Source organism: Mirounga angustirostris, unplaced genomic scaffold, assembly GCF_029215605.1.
Source record: "Mirounga angustirostris isolate CCGP_5_RB_7025 unplaced genomic scaffold, mMirAng1.0.hap1 SCAF_11, whole genome shotgun sequence".
In the NCBI taxonomy this organism is placed as follows: domain Eukaryota; kingdom Metazoa; phylum Chordata; class Mammalia; order Carnivora; family Phocidae; genus Mirounga; species Mirounga angustirostris.
Genome location: NW_026991719.1, coordinates 83,432,785 through 83,449,994, shown reverse-complemented (window position 1 = coordinate 83,449,994; position 17,210 = coordinate 83,432,785). Strand labels below are relative to the sequence as shown.

The following is a 17,210-nucleotide window of genomic DNA, read 5'->3' as shown; positions in this document are numbered from 1 at the left end:
GTGTCACTAATTTACTTTAATAGTGCCCTGCCACCAGCTGTTTAAATTTACATTGTCGGGGCGCCTGGGTGGCTCAGTTGGTTAAGCGACTGCCTTCGGCTCAGATCATGATCCTGGAGTCCCGGGATCGAGTCCCGCATCGGGCTCCCTGCTCAGCGGGGAGTCTGCTTCTCCCTCTGACCCTCCCCCTCTCAAGCTCTCTCTCTCTCTCATTCTCTTTCTCAAATAAATAAATAAAATCTTTAAAAAATAAAAATAAATAAAAATAAAATAAATAAATAAATAAAAATAAATAAATTTACATTGTCTTTACCATATCTACTCTGCCCCTACCTTAAACCTTTCATCCAGTACTTTTCAGATAAAACTAAGCATTATTCATGTATGAAGCACTGAGGGCTCATTATTGGAATATCCAAATGATTGAAAGAGAACGTAGCAATAACTTAATCCTCAATACACCAGGGCTGGGGCACCATTATATTAAAGAAGTAACTGTATTTGAGTCTGAATGAGCAGAACGCTCTGAAACCCAGCTTCTAAGAGAAAAGAAACCTTAAAACAGGCATGTCCAGGTATATAGGCTTTCGCTGTATATACTTGACTAGAAGTTCTCAGGTATTAAGACCTGAGTTCTACAAAAACAAAAACAAAAATAAACAACAACAAAAACCCCCACCTGTGTTCTAGTCAAGCTCAGGTGTGTACTTATTGGGTTTCTTTGCGTAATTTACTTTGACTGTTTCTTAGTGTCCCAGGCTATAAAAAAAGAAGTGATTTATCTATTTTTTATGTCAGAAAATTGTTGTGAGAATGACTTGGGTGACCTGAAAAATAAATAAGCTCCTTGAACAAAGCACAATAAAGGTCTAATTATTCGAGTTTCTATTGCGGGGTTACACAAAACAATTCACTCAAAGGACACAATGTTTGATTGAGAACATTCTTAATTTTATTTTTCTTTAATTTTATAAAATTCATTTTGTAAGATAAGTTCCTAAAAGTTTATCCTTTATGTGTGTTAAAATTGAAATTCTGTATCAGAAATGAAGGAAACACTTTCAGTTAACTCTCTTTGTGTGTGTATATGTGTGTATGTATGCGTGGGAGGTTTTCAGGGAAGGGTTGGTTATTTGTTATGTTATTAAATCAAAACAAAACACAAGATATGGATTACTTCACTTTCCTTGATCTTGATTGGTTTCTTACAGAACCTTTTCCATCTCCTCCCTCTATGCAGCCTGGAAGCTTATCTTGTATACTGGTCTGAAAACAAATATTAAGTATCTTTTTGCAAACATCTTACTTCTCCTTAACATTGCTGAACCAACTTTGGGGGGAAAAAAACAACTCTTTACAACAAAAGAGCCACCTACAGTCATATCTGTAAGATCTCTTTCCATAAAGACCAATCAGCCTTTTCTTTTTTAACCCAAAGTTAACAAACACAGAAAGAGAAGCCTGAAACCTGGGAGTTATTCAGGTTTCCAACTCTTTCCACCTTTCTGTTTCCATGGAAGCTTACCAACTGAATAGCTGATGGCTGGGGCATTCTATTAAGTGATCCATACTAGGAGAGAATAACCTATATGTTAAACCTGACTCTTTAACACATTGAGTTAGCACTGCTAAATCAAATCATCCCCCATTAGCTTAAAAAGAACAATCAAATAGGTTATTCAAATTGAGGTTCAAATTCACCAAATCCGTTTCTGCAAAGAGCAGAATAATTTGGAGAAAATCTAGTGGATGTATGGAACTAGCCAATTTTAAATATTATTTGCAATGTTTAACGTTCAATGTCCATTTGCTAAGGAATCATTATCAAAGAATCATTCTCTAGACCTTTCTGGTACAACCCCAAACAAGTGATAAACAAACTGGTAAATGTGAAATACGCATCATTCGGAAACAAATCAAGATCTTCAAATCATCTTCTATGACCAAATGGATAATACCCCATGAAAAGAGCACCATTGTGAAGATACGACAGAGGCCAGAGTATACAACTAATTAACAGAAAAAAGACACGCTATCCAAAGAGTTATCTATCCTGTGTCTACCAGAGGGCTGGCTCAGTTTACACTGTTAGCCACTAACAACTGCTGCTCCTTAGGCCAGTCTTTTTTTTTTTTTTTTTTTTTTTTTTTAATGAGCTAGTTTCTTTCTGTTCTCAGCTCCTTGGAAACCACAGGGTTGTCATGGTAGCTGTTATCAAGGAAAAGGGAGTGAGAAGATGCTGACAATACCCTGCTTCTTTTCTCTAATAAGGTGTAAAGCCAGGTGCCCACTTGGTCTACACAGACACTACGCTCCCTTATGCTGTAAGTAAGATCGGCTGAGTTAGGGCTTAAATAGTCCATCGCCATCAGGGTCAGTGCTCTCTTTCTATGGGTGAAAGATCCTTGCTTTGACCCCCTTCTCCCAGCTGCAATAGGTAGATTTGGGCAAATGCTTTTATTGTTTTGTTGGCATTCTTTTTTTTCTTCTATCTTCCGTGGTAAGAGGGAGACAGGAGTGGGTTCTCTGTTTTGTACATCAAGGAGAATATATTTGGCCCCAATAGATGTCAAGGGGACCAGGTACATCCCTTCTCTCTACCTGAGCATCTTTTTTTCCACTTTGTTTCCATCAGTGGAAGTGCCCTTTGAAGAGAAAACACTTCCTGGTCCTCAGGAGATGCTTGAAAATTGAATTAGAGCCTCCATTCCTTTGTGACTTGCAGTTGGGGAGTCACCATCTGAAGCATTTCCCATTTCTAGCAGGAACCAGCTGTGAAGCAAAATGACTAAAAGAGGTACATAAGAGGGGAGAGTCCAGAGAGAGACATTAATCACCACAAGACTCTCCTTTCTTGTTACACTCGTCAAGTAAGAAGAGGGCCAGTCAGTGGCAAAGGCAAGAGTTAACATGGGAGACGCAGCACTGTAGGCTGTGTGGTTAGAGCCTCGCTATTAGAGAAAGGGACATTTCTACAGGAGATCAGAACTTGGTGCCTCGGCCCATGAGTTTAAGGACGGCGAAGTTGTAGGTGGCAGCAATCATGAAGGTGAGCTGTAGGAAGAGAAGAGAAAATATGAGTGAGAGCTTTTGCAAATGAGGAAGGGTAGAAATAAAATCAGTGAAATAAAGGAAAAACCCCTGATCTGTAAAAAGCAGCATGTCCCAGGCTCTCACCCTACATGCCTGACTAGAAGTACTCTCTGAGACATTTCCTTCTAATGGCTCAGGCCCAGAGAATCAACTCAACGAGGGTTTATTCCACACCTATGCTAAGTCCTGGCACTGGGTTTTCCTCAGGAAAGTGAACAGTGCATTGGGCTCTGCCATCATCCCATCCACATGTCTGAGTGACCCGGAGTCACAGGCTGCTTGCTGCCGACACACAGTCACAAGGGACAGCACAACCCTCCCTGCTTCATGCATCAGTTTATTTTCCAGAATGAGGAACAACTCCAGTTTGCATAAAAACCTCAGCAGTAGGGGCCAGGAGTTCTGCGAGCTTATCCTTATCACTGCTTACTTAATGACTACAGATAAATTCCTTCACCCTTCAGTGCCCTAGGTTTTTCATCTGAACAATGAATGCACCCCACTGACACTGCACTGGAACACCATTGGCAGAACCTGGGGCATAGGATCACACTGTAGTAATAACAGTTCTAATAATGTCAGAAGGTCCTCCCAGGGTTTTCAGGAGAGTAAGTAAATCCCTTGGAGAGTGCCCAAGGTGGATTCGTATTGACAGCATATAGAATTCCAGGCTTTGGAAAATCATGTTTAGTAATGTTTCCTTGTTCTTTCACTCATCTGACCAGCATGGCACTATTACATGCTCTGTAAATGTTAAATATTATCATTTCTGACTATTAATCTCTTACCTTCTCTTTCCCCACACCACTATTCCTGTTCCTGTCTAATTTCTGAAGTTTCTCTACCTTGCCAACCCAAAGTAGAAGTTCACCGTCTACACTTTGTTGTCTCTTCCCAGGCGCTTGCTTCTCTCTGGCATCACAAGTTTAGCAGTCTATCTTTTTGCCTTTCAGCATAGCTGTACCCAAGCTATCCCGGGACCATTTATTTGCCAGGATCACATTCAGACAACTCACCAGGGAAACCAGTGTGGCAGCAGCCCCCACAAATGCAGCAATAAACAGATGGAAGGTCATTTGGAACTGCAAGAAAATGCAAAAGGGAGGAGAGTTTCTTGCCGCTGCAAAAATATGCTCTGCTGTACATCATGCATGCAGCTTCTTGTGTGTTAATTCTGCCTCTATAACTAAACTCACTTCCCTGAGTGTAGGCCTCCTGTTCTTTAATGTACGTCACAGCACCTAGCCCCAGAGCACTCAGAACACAAAGTATTCATAAAACACTCAAAAATATTTTAATCAACTGGTTCCCTACAGTTGTACCCAGAATCCCCAAATTTAAAGTCATGGTTTAAAGTTTGAACGTTTAAAGCTACTGCCTTCTTCTTCAGGATTTACTTTTATTCCCCTGCCTCATTTGTGGATGATATCCATTGCCGATACAGTGTTTTCCTCTTTCAAATGTACTTTTTGTTTTTACTTCTCATTAGAGACGGAGGGGTTCCAAACTGAAAGTGGTTTTGTAAAACCTATGAGTATGTCTCTATGCAGAAATCATTTTCTTGATAAGGTTTTTAACTAAAAGAATATTTTTTTTCACTTGGGGGCTTTTTCATTAATCTCTATCTTTACCTAAAACTACAAATCTCTCCTTTAAGGAAGGAAGTCTTGGAATGGAAGGCTTTCTATGCAGCTCTAAGGGAAATAGATGTTTTAACATCTATGCTCAAAATCCAGCAAAAACAAAACAAACAAACAAACAAAAAACCCTGTGGCTTTTAAAATTGAAGGCCATGGGTAGAAATTTGTATGGTACAAGCCATTCCGTTGTGAAAGAACTCAAATGGCCCACTCACCTCGGCTGTTTTGCAGATGGAAAGAAGGTTGGAGCCACACACCTTGCCAGGGAAAGCATTCCATGGGAGAACACCTGAGTAAGACACACAAGTCAACCAGGGTGAGCTTCATGGAGTTGTGGGGCTCCACGGAGATTTTCTTTCTGAGCCCTTCTTACATCTTTAATCATCCTGGCTGAAAAGTTGAATCCCACTAACAATCAGGATCCTCTTTTGTAAAGATTTGAAAAAAAAAAAAATGGAAGGTGGTACTGAACAGTTGTGTAATCTTGTGTTTGTTATTGAAATGTACTGCTTCTCAACCAGGCTAGAGCAGTGTTACCAGCCAAGAAAACTCCTACCACTTCCAAGAGAAGTTCCCTTCCAAGGGAAGAAATCTCTCCAATTTCAGTGGGGAGGGAATAACAAACTAAGATCCAGGCATCCATAACATTTTTCCCTATAATCACCACCCTTGTCATCCCAAGTAAAGAGCCAAATATATAGTGCTTTCATAGGGGGTAAGAGAGCCAAGGCACCAATACCCTAACTCACCATACATTCTGGCATCAGCACAGAGACTGCCTATACTGGCAGAAGTCTTGCTGGGGAAGGCAATAGACTGGCAGGTGGTCCAGGTGTTGAAGTAAATGTACACAGGCACAGCAGAGCAGGCAAACACCAGGAGCCACACAATGGTCAGGGCATAGGTGATGCCCACAAACTAAAACAATTGACATGGGGTGGTTAGAAATCAGCATCGGCCTGCAGACATTGAAGCACAAACTGGGAGATCCTGGAGTGGCATGTGCCAGATAGGAAACCAGATTCCAGGGATCTCCACCAAATGAAATTAGTAAGCAGGGCACCTCTGCCAAATGTCGTTGGCAGTATCTACTAGAGAACTGGCCCCAAGTGTGATGGAGGGTGGCGGGAATGGGTGGGGGTTGGAGTGAGGAGGATCCCTGGGTTAGAGAGGCTTCAGGAGATTTTTTGGGCAGATAAGGTGTAAAGAAATCAAAGCAGATCTTGAAAGAAAGTCGTGCCATTTCTCGCCTTAGGCTGAGCTTAGAAAATATTCCTCGTCATGAGACTTTTCATCCCTAGTCATTGAGCAAAGCCAATAGGAGGTTTAAATTTCAGATCCAAAAACCTTTCTAAGCCAACTGCTGGCCACAAAAGGTATCACCATAACCCACAGATATTCAACCCCCAAAAGATCTTACTTAACTCTAGAGACTGAAAACCAATGTGTGCTTCACTAGAAGCAGGGATAACCCTCAGACAAAGATGAAGCATTAAATATGTATATCCATGTTAGTTTCCTCTGGGACCTCCAACAGTGTAGAATCCCAGAATATTGGGAATTCCACCTTGGAGTAGAATTATTTAATTTCCATGATCCACCCTCCCTCTCAGATCAGGTACCTGCGTCTCAATCCCATGAGTAGCATTTAGGTTCTTAGGTGGTCAAATCTAATTTTATTATGGTCCCTGCTAAGAGGAGAGTAAAGGAATACCAACAGATGGCTTAGAAATGGTCCGATTTTATGAAGTATCCACAAAAGTCATGCTTTTTTTTTTTTTTTTGAGATGAAATTTTCTAGGGAATTTTTGAAAGGTGAGGCTAAGCCAACTGGGCACCACGTTCTTCCTGACCTTCTCGTTCAGCTGTAGCCATCACTTCCTCACTCAAAAGCCAGGCCCCTAGAGAGGATCCAGCCTTGGGTGGGGATGAGGCCACAGACTCATGCCCAATTATCCCCCACCCCTTGTTATTGCCACAAAATCCTGAGGATGATCACCTTGTCGGGATGTCCTAGCCATTTTCCCAAACAATGACACACCCGCTCCAAAGAATGAGCTTGATGTTGGCCTCTGGAACCCCTCCCCTTCTGGCCCCCTGTTACCGTTGCGCTCAGGCCCTTGCCGCAGATGGTGGTCTTGTAGTCGCCAAAGATCTGCCTGACTGCGCCGGTGGTGTAGAAGCCCTCAGCCAGCAGGAGGGCCCCATAAAGGAAGAAGAAAGAGGCAGTTCCATAGATGACATACTGGAAGGCATGGATCCTGCATGAACAGATAAACAAAAGATATCAGGAAACCTTATTAACTGAGGAACCGGTTCCCTTCCTGCATAAGTAAGGTGGACACTTGAGTGAGCACCTAAACAAGGCTAGGAATTTTTTAGAGGAATCACTAGGTTCCTCCACCCCTTGCTTACCCTGTGACCTGAAGAACTGGGGCTCTATTCTCCTTGGCCTGGCCCTTCAGAGATGTTTCCTCAGAGGAGAAAGCAGAGAAGAGCTAGACTAGGAGGAAGAGGGATGAAGGAATAGGGGCCTAACGTGCTAGGAGCAGGAAAGTCTTAGTACGGAGCCTGAGCAGACTCAAACAGTATGTCAAACCAAGAGCAGCAGCCCCAGTCTGTCCAGTCATTGTGCCTTTCCTGAGTTCTCCATACCTATCACTGCAGAGGCTCCAACTCAGTCAATGTTAACTTTACGGGCAGAAGTTAGAACACGTGGGACAAAGCAAGTGCAGTGGGGGGTGAGAAGTGGGCTGGCAGGCAGACAGAACTCCCCTTTCTGAATTTGGCATTTCCCCCTCATTCAGGACCTCAGATGGGGCATAGTTGAAATCTGCAAACAGAGGGAAGACTCGGGAATCCTGTCTGGCTCTATGCTAAACCCCCTACTAATCACTAAGGAGCTAATGAGTTCTATATGTCTCCAGGGAGAGAGGGGAAAAAAAGAGGGGTTTGTGTATGATAACAGGTACTTACACATTGATGAGATACTCATAGTCCTGGTAGTTTTTGGAGAAATAGGTCTCAATGAGCTTTTCTGTGCCAGTGAGTGCTTCATGTCCACAGCCACAGAACAGTGCCACCCCAAAGAAACATAATCCAGTGGCCACCAGGGAAGCAAAGGGGGCCCCTACGAGACATCTTGCACAGCACTCTAACAAGCCTGGGAAGGAAGGAGGGAAAAAGTCAGGGATGTTCCATTAGTAGCTCATGCCACTCATACCTCTCTGCCAGACCAGTCAAGCCCTGCGCTCACATGCACAGATGGAGTAGTCACTCCAGAGTCCAAAAGCACAAGAGTCTCCAACTTTAGGCTTCTGGAATGTGAGATTGACCCAAAAACCATCACTTTGTTCCATTCTTGAAAATAAGTCCTTAATTTTAATTCCCAGAATGTATGGGTTTTTAAAATAATCTGTCATCAAAGTAGCAAGCTGGGGAGATTATGCGAGCATCCTCTCCTTTTTTATTCTGATTTGTTTCTTTCAGTCATTTATCAACTCTTATGGAGTACTTACTATATGACCAGCATTGTGCCAGGTGTTATGTGGGATGTGAAAACATAAAAGACATAGACTTCACCATATGGGAGTCTTTTGTTTACTGAGGAAGAATGAGCTAAGTAGACCTAATATTTTTAACTAACAATTTTAGGCAGCCTAGTAAGTGGTTACAGAAAGTAAATGCAACAAAAGTTCCACAAAGGGACGGGTGCAGGCTAGAGATGTTGGTATTGTCAGACAGGATTTGAGCTTTGGAGAACATTCCAGGTGGGGGAAACTTTGGAAATTGCATGCTTCTGGATATTCCTGAACATTGGGTGTATTTGTCGCATGGAATGCTTGCTTCTCTTTCATCTAGAATATTATGTGGAGAGCAGTCCAAAGGGAAGGAGGAAACTGGCAGAGAGCAGGAGACAGTAATGGGAGGGTGACTATTATTCACAGTAATACAAATGCAAGCTTGATGATTTTTGAACACTTTGCTTGGCTGATTTGTCCCCCTATATTGCAGCTTGGCCAATATCTGCACTCTCAGGCTTACACCAGAGTCCTGTCAAAACAGCTACAAAAAGACTCTATACAAAGTCAGCAAAGCATGAAACCTCTTTCTGGCATGACGAAAACACACCAGAGCCTGGAAACACAGGTGTCTCAAAGTGCTAAGAGTCCCTGAGATACCGAGACCTGTCACCCTAGGCCCCATGCCAGTGTTGCTGAGAAACAGGAAAGGCACACAAGAAGTCGTAGGCTCTAAGAATAGCTGTGCCCCAAGTACTAGCCCCATGCTGTAAGTGCCACATGGAGCAAAACTTAACAAATGTCAAGTAGATGGCAGACTAGATGAGGAAACCATGGTTCCCTTGGGCCACATGGCCAGATCCCAAATATATAAAGCATATACGTGTGTGGGGTGTGTGTGTGTGTGTGTGTGTGCGTGCACGCGTGCTGATTTTATACATCTATTCATATATCATATAATATATAAAGATATGATATATGAAATATTTTATATTATCATATGTATATATGAATTATATACACATATACAGCTGATGTACTGAGAAGCTGTTTTTGGAAAAACATGTTGGAACTCCTTATAAAAAGAAAGCAAATTGTACTAATTTCTAGGTTTGAATTTTTATCCAAATCTCACTTGTCTATGCCATGGTAGCAAGGACTAGGGGAGTCCTTTGCCCCAGCCTCTTAATACTAGTACAGTTTCTTTTTAGCCCTGTGTGATTAAACATCTGTGGATCTGCATGGCTGATGCAATGTGAACAGATTTTGAAGGACGAGATTATCTCTATGATGAGAAAGTTGAGGTAGAAGGATTTGTCTCTGTTCTCAGAGCCACAGAATGAGTGAGTTCTATTATCCATCATCCCCTAAAATGACAAGCCCTCCCTTGGTCCTCAAAGAGCATCTTCCTCAAAGATTCTGGTATGTGACACCAGAGATGAGGTTCAGAAGCCCAAGGCAAGCAGACTAAGTAGCTAATATTTGCAGCAAAACTGAATTTTCATCCTTTTCCAAGAACTGAAGAACTGCTGTCAGAAAATTTGGCCTCTATGAGAAGCAATCAATTTGTAGCTGTGTTGCTGTAGTGGAGGCAAAGTTTACTTAGTATGAACTTGGCAATAGTGCTTGGTAACAGTGCTTCATCAGAGCTGTGTGTGTGTGTGTGTGTGTGTGTGTTGTGTATACATGCATGTGTGCACCGTGTGTGTTGTGTATACATGCATGTATATACCAGAAAGAAAAACACAGCAGTTCAAATTGATCATTGTTCTCAGGAAACATTCCAGAAATTGATCTTCCTCTTTCTCAACAGGTTAAGATACTAGATGCATCCTGTAAGTTAAGAAAAAGAGCTTGGAAATAAACAGTGCTGCCATTTTCCTACTGTCTATCCAACTCTTCCCCACCCCCAAACTCTAGACTCTTCTAGTAAAGAAGGTCTCTGAAGCCTGAGGGTGGGGGGAGGAGAAGGTCAGTGACCTCTCTGTTCCCTCTCTCCCCAGCACAGGGTCAGGACTTGGACAGAGCCCTCCATAGCTCCCCTGGACAAAGAAGCCTTGTTTTTCCCTGAGATCCCAGGAGCCTCATTGGTATTCTGCAGGGGCCTGCAGGCCTGGGGGTGGGGAGGGGGTCAGACCCAGGGAACAATGGCAGAACTGTTTATTTAGCCCAGAGTAAGGACAGCCATCAAACCTAGCAAGTTACCGTCCTGTGCCACTCACTCACCCCAGCTTTTTCACCCTGGGAAGAGCTAAATAGCTCAGGTGTGATCAGGGATGAAGGAACTTGAACTCTTGCTAGCCAAACAGGGAAATCCGCTCTAAGCTTTAGCTGATGCCCCCTCCAGGGTTATAAAGATAAGAAAAAATCCTCTTTGGTGTATCTGATCCCTTGATCATCATCCAAATAACCAGAGAGTGTCAGATGTAGTGTCCTTACTGGGTGATAAAGGGCTAAGCCTTGGGAGCAACTCTGGATCATCCACCAATATGCTTTCTTTTTACATACATTTTTCCTCTATTTTCTTAGACCTCAAATAACTTCTGCTGCACTGCCACTCAAAGCAAGGGACAAGAAAGACAGGTTTTAATGAGTCTTTAACGTGGAGTTGGAAACAAATGGCCCCAGATAAATCACTCTGGAGCTCTATAGTTCAACGATATCAACATACACATTACATGTCCATCTCTTCACAGATGAAATGTCGTTCTGGGGACATCTAAGTTCAACAGAAGTGAAGAATCTCATCAGTCTGACCAAACAAAAAAATCAACTTTTAAATTTCAATTGGAAAAAACTCAGAACATGCCAAAAAAAACAAAAAATGTGTCTTCATCAAAGTAGTTGACAATCAAAACATTCTGAGAAAGGTCCATGGTGTTCACTTTGGTTTTTCACAGCCCAAGAAATGTCTTTGGGAATGTGTGAACAATAGCCTAAAGCCACAAGCTCTACATTTCAGCACCTTTCATGGTTGAAAGGGTACTGGTTTGATTCAGGAAGGCTGTGAGGGATTCTGAAGTCCTTTGGCTCTCTTAAGAGTCATGCTCACGTTTCCAGGCTAAGCACAGATTGTCACATGGTAGAGTTGGCATAAAAGAACTGCAATAATAATAATATTACCCAGTGCAATTCAATTGGATTAAACTGCCTGACTTTGATGAGAGGTCATAGAGAAAAATAATGACCCTTCCCAGTGTTTTCCTTTCATTTCTTTTGATGTGGATTCAGTACAATTATTAAGCATATTTGAAGTAAGCTGGGCACTATGAGAAACAAAAGGGAATTATAAAGGCCAGTCCCTTTCTTCAATGACCTTTCAGTCTTGCTAGGGAGAACAAACTTGTGTCTGTGAATCAAAGACCAAAGCTACCTATAACTTAGTGTTAAAATGTATATGATCAAGTCCTGTGAGCAAAATGTAAGCAAAGGTGTTGGCTAGATTTATCCACAAACTTCCAAAATGAGTCTAATCAATCTGTGCTAGAACTTCAAGCCCTTCTGACCAATAGTTTTCACAGGAATCTGACAAAGATCAACAGGACCATTGTTAATCTTATCCAGATCCATGTCCATCCAAGGGACGGTGTTGATCCTGATGCTGTCTCTTTAAGCAGGAGCCAAGAGCTCCCAAACCCTCCCTCCTTTCCCATGCCCTGGGCACGCCTCAAGGACCAGCTCCATGATGGAAATTCAGTGTGAATCTGGGAACTCATCAAAGGGAGGAGAGGAAGGGCTTTCAGTGAAAGAGATGGTAGAAAGAGACCAATTGTGCCTTGCACAATTCCTAGCCTGTCCCTTGAATCCAGCTGACAAAGGGAGAGATAGAAGAACCCTATACAATAGATCTAAACAACAGGCAAACTCATTGAATGAAAAACTGGCCCCATCTCCCTAAGTCTCTAATCTGCTCTACAGTCTTACCCTCCTCCCAGAACCCACCCCTTAACCTCACTCCATGAACAGAGGCCTCCTTGATTGGGGCCTATAGCAGTTGACAGGGCCAAGATGCTAGAGCAACCGTAACTGGTACTGGGGATGGATGGAGATCAGTGGGTGGGTTCTAGGAGTAAAACAACAATCATCAGGAGGTGCCAGAGACAAAGACTTTTGCTTCTGGCCTTATCCTGGTCAGACAAAGCCCTGACTATAATCTTGTCTTCCCTACATGAACTCAGCACTTATACTGCATTCAAGTGGTGGAAGGGGGCCCTACAACCACTGGGACATGGGAATCTAAGCCTAATGGATGGTCAAGTCATATGGATAAAGTTAAATAAAAAGGAAACTCAGCCTCTTGTTTGGACAGATATTATTATTACTATAGCAACAGCATTTGGACCAATTTATTTCCTATACTCCCTACTCCTCCCCAAACACACACATCACACACACACACACACACACACAAACACACGCCAATATATGCCCAAACATTGGGAGGTTGGAATAGAAGCTTGATTATTAAACTCTATTCCTGACACATTGTCTTCATCTTGCCCATGTATGTGGAGGTAAAAGAGAAGCACCTGATAATAAGCTAAGAGACAACATTTTCTATACCTTATTCCTTAGGTCAGTCTCTCACCGTTTCCTCCTCTCTCCTTGGTTGCAGTGTGAAGCTGATCTGGGGAGCTTTGTTCTCTTCCTTGGGATGTCACTGATTCTTTTCCAGAGCCCTGCCTAGCAGAGAGCTCAGAGGCAAGTACAGAGCAGTAAGATCACCTTTACAACCATTTTTAAATAGCCAAGGAGGAAGTAATCAATCAGTACTCATAGGGTTTTTGAGGTAAGTTTGGAACTGGGTAGGCCCTAACAGTGGGAAAGAAAGGGAAACCTGCTGTTTGCCTTCCAGGTTGATGTGACCTTACCTGATCATGTCACTGCCCTGACTCAATCTTCTCTGGATCTGAAGTTCTGTAGGCAAGGAGGGCATTTCTACATTGCTTTCTTTCAAGACCAAGAACTATACCCTGGGGATGGTTTTCAGGGCTTCAAGATAATACACAAAAAGGCAATGAGGGAAAAAGATGCCACTAGCTGGGTGCCAGTGCCTTGATGGGTTTAAACACTCTATGTCCCCTCCCACCCATCTCCCAGGGGTTCTTAGGCCTTACTACTACTCATATAGCTTTGAGAGGATAGTTCCAGTTGTCAGGCTCTTGACTAAACTTCCAGCTTTCATAGCGCAGAGCCAGGGCAAAAGCCCCTCCAAGCAGAGCAAGCCTTTCAGTTTGCTTGGCTCTTCAAGAGCTCCTCTGGCTCTGCAGGGCCAAGGTGAGGAATGGGGTGGGGAAGGCTGTCGTGATCTTTTTAGTCACTGTCTCTAGGAGGAGTAAATGAGTATGCTGGTTTGGATCTGGTTTCTTTTTAGCTCTTGGCATTCTTGTGGCATTCTTGCCATCCTGGTGGGATGCAGTTAGTCTTCAGGAATTTTGTAAAACTGGACCCCTGCTTTGTATCCACACTTCTTTCTTGCCTGGGCTACCCTCACTTAGCCTGCACCAGCCAACACTACCCTCCTCGGCAAACAGCCACCTTGGGAGGGAAGCATCACAGTGTAGTTACCAGGGTAACAGCCACTGTTCTCAGACAACAGGCTTGCAGGAGCCAATGTTTTGCTGTTCAGTAATGGCATTGTGTTACTGAGCAGAGAATAATCAGCTACTGCTCTTTAGCTCTTTTCCGGTTCCATTGTTATCCCAAAGACTCATTTAGAACATACCCTTCCCAAGTCAGGACAAACTTTAATGAACTATCATTTCCCCCATAAACCTTTTATATAGATAATACTGAATTCAGTGTTCCTCTCTGCTTCCCATCCTGTAAGATTGTATGTGGTTGAGGTAGTGAGCTCTATGTTTCTGGGGGTGATTAAACAAAGGCGATAGGAACATTTAATTAGCTGTTGTAGAAGGGAATCCTGCCTTGAGAGTTGGCTCGGGCAGCTTCTAAAGTTCCTTCCAATCCCAGATTCCATGATATAATTTGTCTACTACAATTGTTGAACAGCAACACACTCCATGTCAGAAGTAGTAGCAGTACAGTACCTTGTTAGAGATGGTCTATTATTCACAAAGGACTTGAGATACTTTGTTATTGAATAATCGAAAACTCAGTGGCTACACTCATGTGCACCTGGCCCAAGGATTGCCCACCCCCAAGATCTGGGATCCAATACACAACCTCAACTGTGCCCTTATCTGTGGCAATCTCCCCTGGAGATTCCCCTGGAGGAAATCATCCAGCCTCGTAACAGGAAACTGTCCCTGTGGTCACCTCATTTGTTCCTGCCTTTTCCCCAAGGCTTTCATCCCCTGAGGAAGTAATAGTTCACATCGTTCTTTACTCCCTCTCCATTTTTTAATTCACAACCTACCCAATCAGCTGCCTTGACATTACATAGGGTTCCTGATGTTACCGAGGGTAGGAACTGAGTTCCCCTAACATTCACCTCTCACCTGGCTAAACTCAGTTGGTAAAATGATTCTTACCCAAGTGCACAAAGTATACACAAAGAAAGCCCAAACCACTTTGGAAAGAGTAAGAGTCAGCTTATACACGTGTTATTGCATAATAATTGGTATGATCATTATTTATAATTGTTATAGAGCTTGCCCGTTTTCAAAGGACATCCACATCATTATTACTTGATTTTCACAACCCTGAAAGTAGACAAAGCAGTTATTGTTATCCCCATTTTCCAGAAGATGAAGTGATAATTCACAGTGATCTACCCAAGGTCATGAAGTTCGTAAGTGGCAGATCTGGGATTCGAACCTGGTTGTGTTGGCTCTAGTCCAGTGCCCTGCCCTCTTAGTTATCCATGTTGAATACATGCTTCAAAGATCTCTCTCAGGATGAAACAACCTAAAGGCTGACACCAGCTTAATATAATCGAAAGCCTTTTTCCATGGATGTTGCTGGAGTCTTCTGGGTACTACATTTGATGGTGAATACAGAGGACAATTGATTCTCGTTTCATTTAGGATACATTCAAGCTGCTACTCTTTTGCCAAATGTGAACGATGTCTGCACATCTCTGTGGCATCCTGTGTGGACAAAGACCCTTGTGCTCTGTACTCTAAGTAGACACTACCAAAGACCAGATCTTATAGCTTCTCTCTTTGTTCATAGAACCTGGAGAAGCCTTCAGTACTCAACCAAGTCAGTAAGAGTCTTAAGGTCCCAGCAGCTTCCCTGTCATAGGAGGGATTTAGAGTCTGAATCATGCCCTCAGAAAGGCTGAGTCTGTGATATTTGCTAGATATGGTCACCCATATATGTGTGCCTGCATGCACATGCGCACACACACACACACCTGCTACCCATATCCACTCCCCATGGTAAAGCCACTGAGGACTTTATTTTCATTCCCTGAACCTGAGATTGGCCCTCTCAGCCATAGCCAAGCCTGAGTTCCAACTTGCCCAATTTCCCAATTTCCTTCTGATGCCAAACAGAGTCCAAATTTTGTATCAGCAAGCAGTTATTTTATACATCTGAGGGCTAGCCAACACTCATTTGTCTCCAGAAGAACCAGGGATGTCAGCTGACCCAGCCCCTACCAGGGCCTGAGAACAGGGGAAAAGAGAAGGTAGAGGGAAGTGAGGGGGTAAGAGAACACATGACCATATCCAACCCTCTGGGCACTCTCTCCAAGGACCTGTGGTACTCTCCACGTGCTGCTGGAGTTCTTTGGTAATAAAACAACATTCTCAGTACAGCAGAGAAGGAGTTAACTTAATTGAGTGCTAAGGAATTCAACAAAACAAGTGCCAAAACACAACTCATTGAAACCATTGGAAACCCCGAAACCCTCCAGTTGGAAATTCTCTTGCAAATTTCTGTACCTGCTTGAATCTTCCATGCTAAAGTTTTTGAAACTCACCCATATCTTTGGAACTCTGACTCCAATTGTAGCCGGCTGGCTAGTCTGCTTTGCGGCTGACTTTGTTCAGCTGGAAGGATCCTGGTCTCTCCAGTCTCCTTCTTCGGTCCTTTACTTTTTCTCTCTGAGTATCTTTGTCCTCTTCTCCTGCAATGAAAAGGGCTTTCTGATTGACAGCCAACCCCCTTAAAGAGACAGGCCCGCTTTCCTCCTCCTCTCCTCCTCCCCTTCTCCTCCCCTTGTCCCCACCTCCTTAGGGATACTCCCTTCTCTAAGGGCTCCATCTTCTCTTTCTGCTTTTCACTGCCAATTGTTTCATTTTCTGTTTTTCTGTTTTTCTCTAAGCCTTGCCTGTGTGGAATTTCACTTTGCTGCAGAGACATCTGGAAATGTGGTTTGGGGTAGAAATAAAAAGATGAAGTTCTAGAAGCCTCCAACTGATGCTTGGGTCTATTTAATGTGGGATGTGGCCGCACAAGTGTCAGAAGCCATGGAAACTGTAGCCCTGGCCAGGTGGTCAAGGTCAGAAACCTAGATGTTATCCCCAGGGTCCTTCCAACTCTGTCCCAACCCCACCCCTCACTCCTAGCTGCTCTTTGCCCTGTCCACCTTTCCCCTTCCCCCCACTCCTTGGGAAATAAGCATCCCTCCCCCTACCCAGCTCTAGAATCACAATAGAGAAGAAAAATAATTCCTTCCAAATCCTTCTTGGTTTCAACCGAATGAGGACAAAACACAAGCTGTTGATTCCACAAACAGATTTTGACTAAGCTAGGGGAGGCTACAATTGTAAAAATTTTATAGATAAGATAACAGAGACCCAGAGAGGGGACAAGACCAATGCATGTTCACAGAATAAGGCAAAGAGAAGGTCAGAGTTAGGGATGTTGGTGATTTCCAAGGACCGTTATTGACTTCAAGACAAATCACTAACAGGATCTGGGAATCAGGTAGTCAATATCCCATCCTGAGACTGTAGTGTCATCAAAGAGCTAAGGCCAGGCTGGTGAGAGGCAGGGAGCAGGTTGGGGTAAAGCAGTGGCTGCCAGTAAAGGTGGAGAGAAG

General features: G+C 43.2%; 1 protein-coding gene across 2 annotated transcripts; it reads right to left on the bottom strand.

Annotated features, from left to right (window-relative positions):
* Nucleotides 1-934: 934 nt before the first annotated feature.
* On the bottom strand, nt 935-16,340 carry PLP1 (proteolipid protein 1). 2 transcript variants are annotated; one of them, XM_045880945.2, is made up of 7 exons: nt 16,146-16,305; nt 7,710-7,896; nt 6,838-6,994; nt 5,483-5,651; nt 4,949-5,022; nt 4,110-4,175; nt 935-3,054 (listed from the first exon to the last, which is right to left on the bottom strand). In XM_045880945.2, the coding sequence occupies exons 1-7, from the start codon at nt 16,147-16,149 to the stop codon at nt 2,983-2,985; spliced, it is 729 nt and encodes a 242-aa protein (XP_045736901.1). In that variant the 5' UTR covers nt 16,150-16,305; the 3' UTR covers nt 935-2,982. The 2 variants fall into 2 exon arrangements, with proteins under 2 accessions (XP_045736901.1, XP_045736893.1); XM_045880937.3 differs by having other exon boundaries at nt 2,124-3,054; nt 6,733-6,994; nt 16,146-16,340.
* Nucleotides 16,341-17,210: the final 870 nt, after the last annotated feature.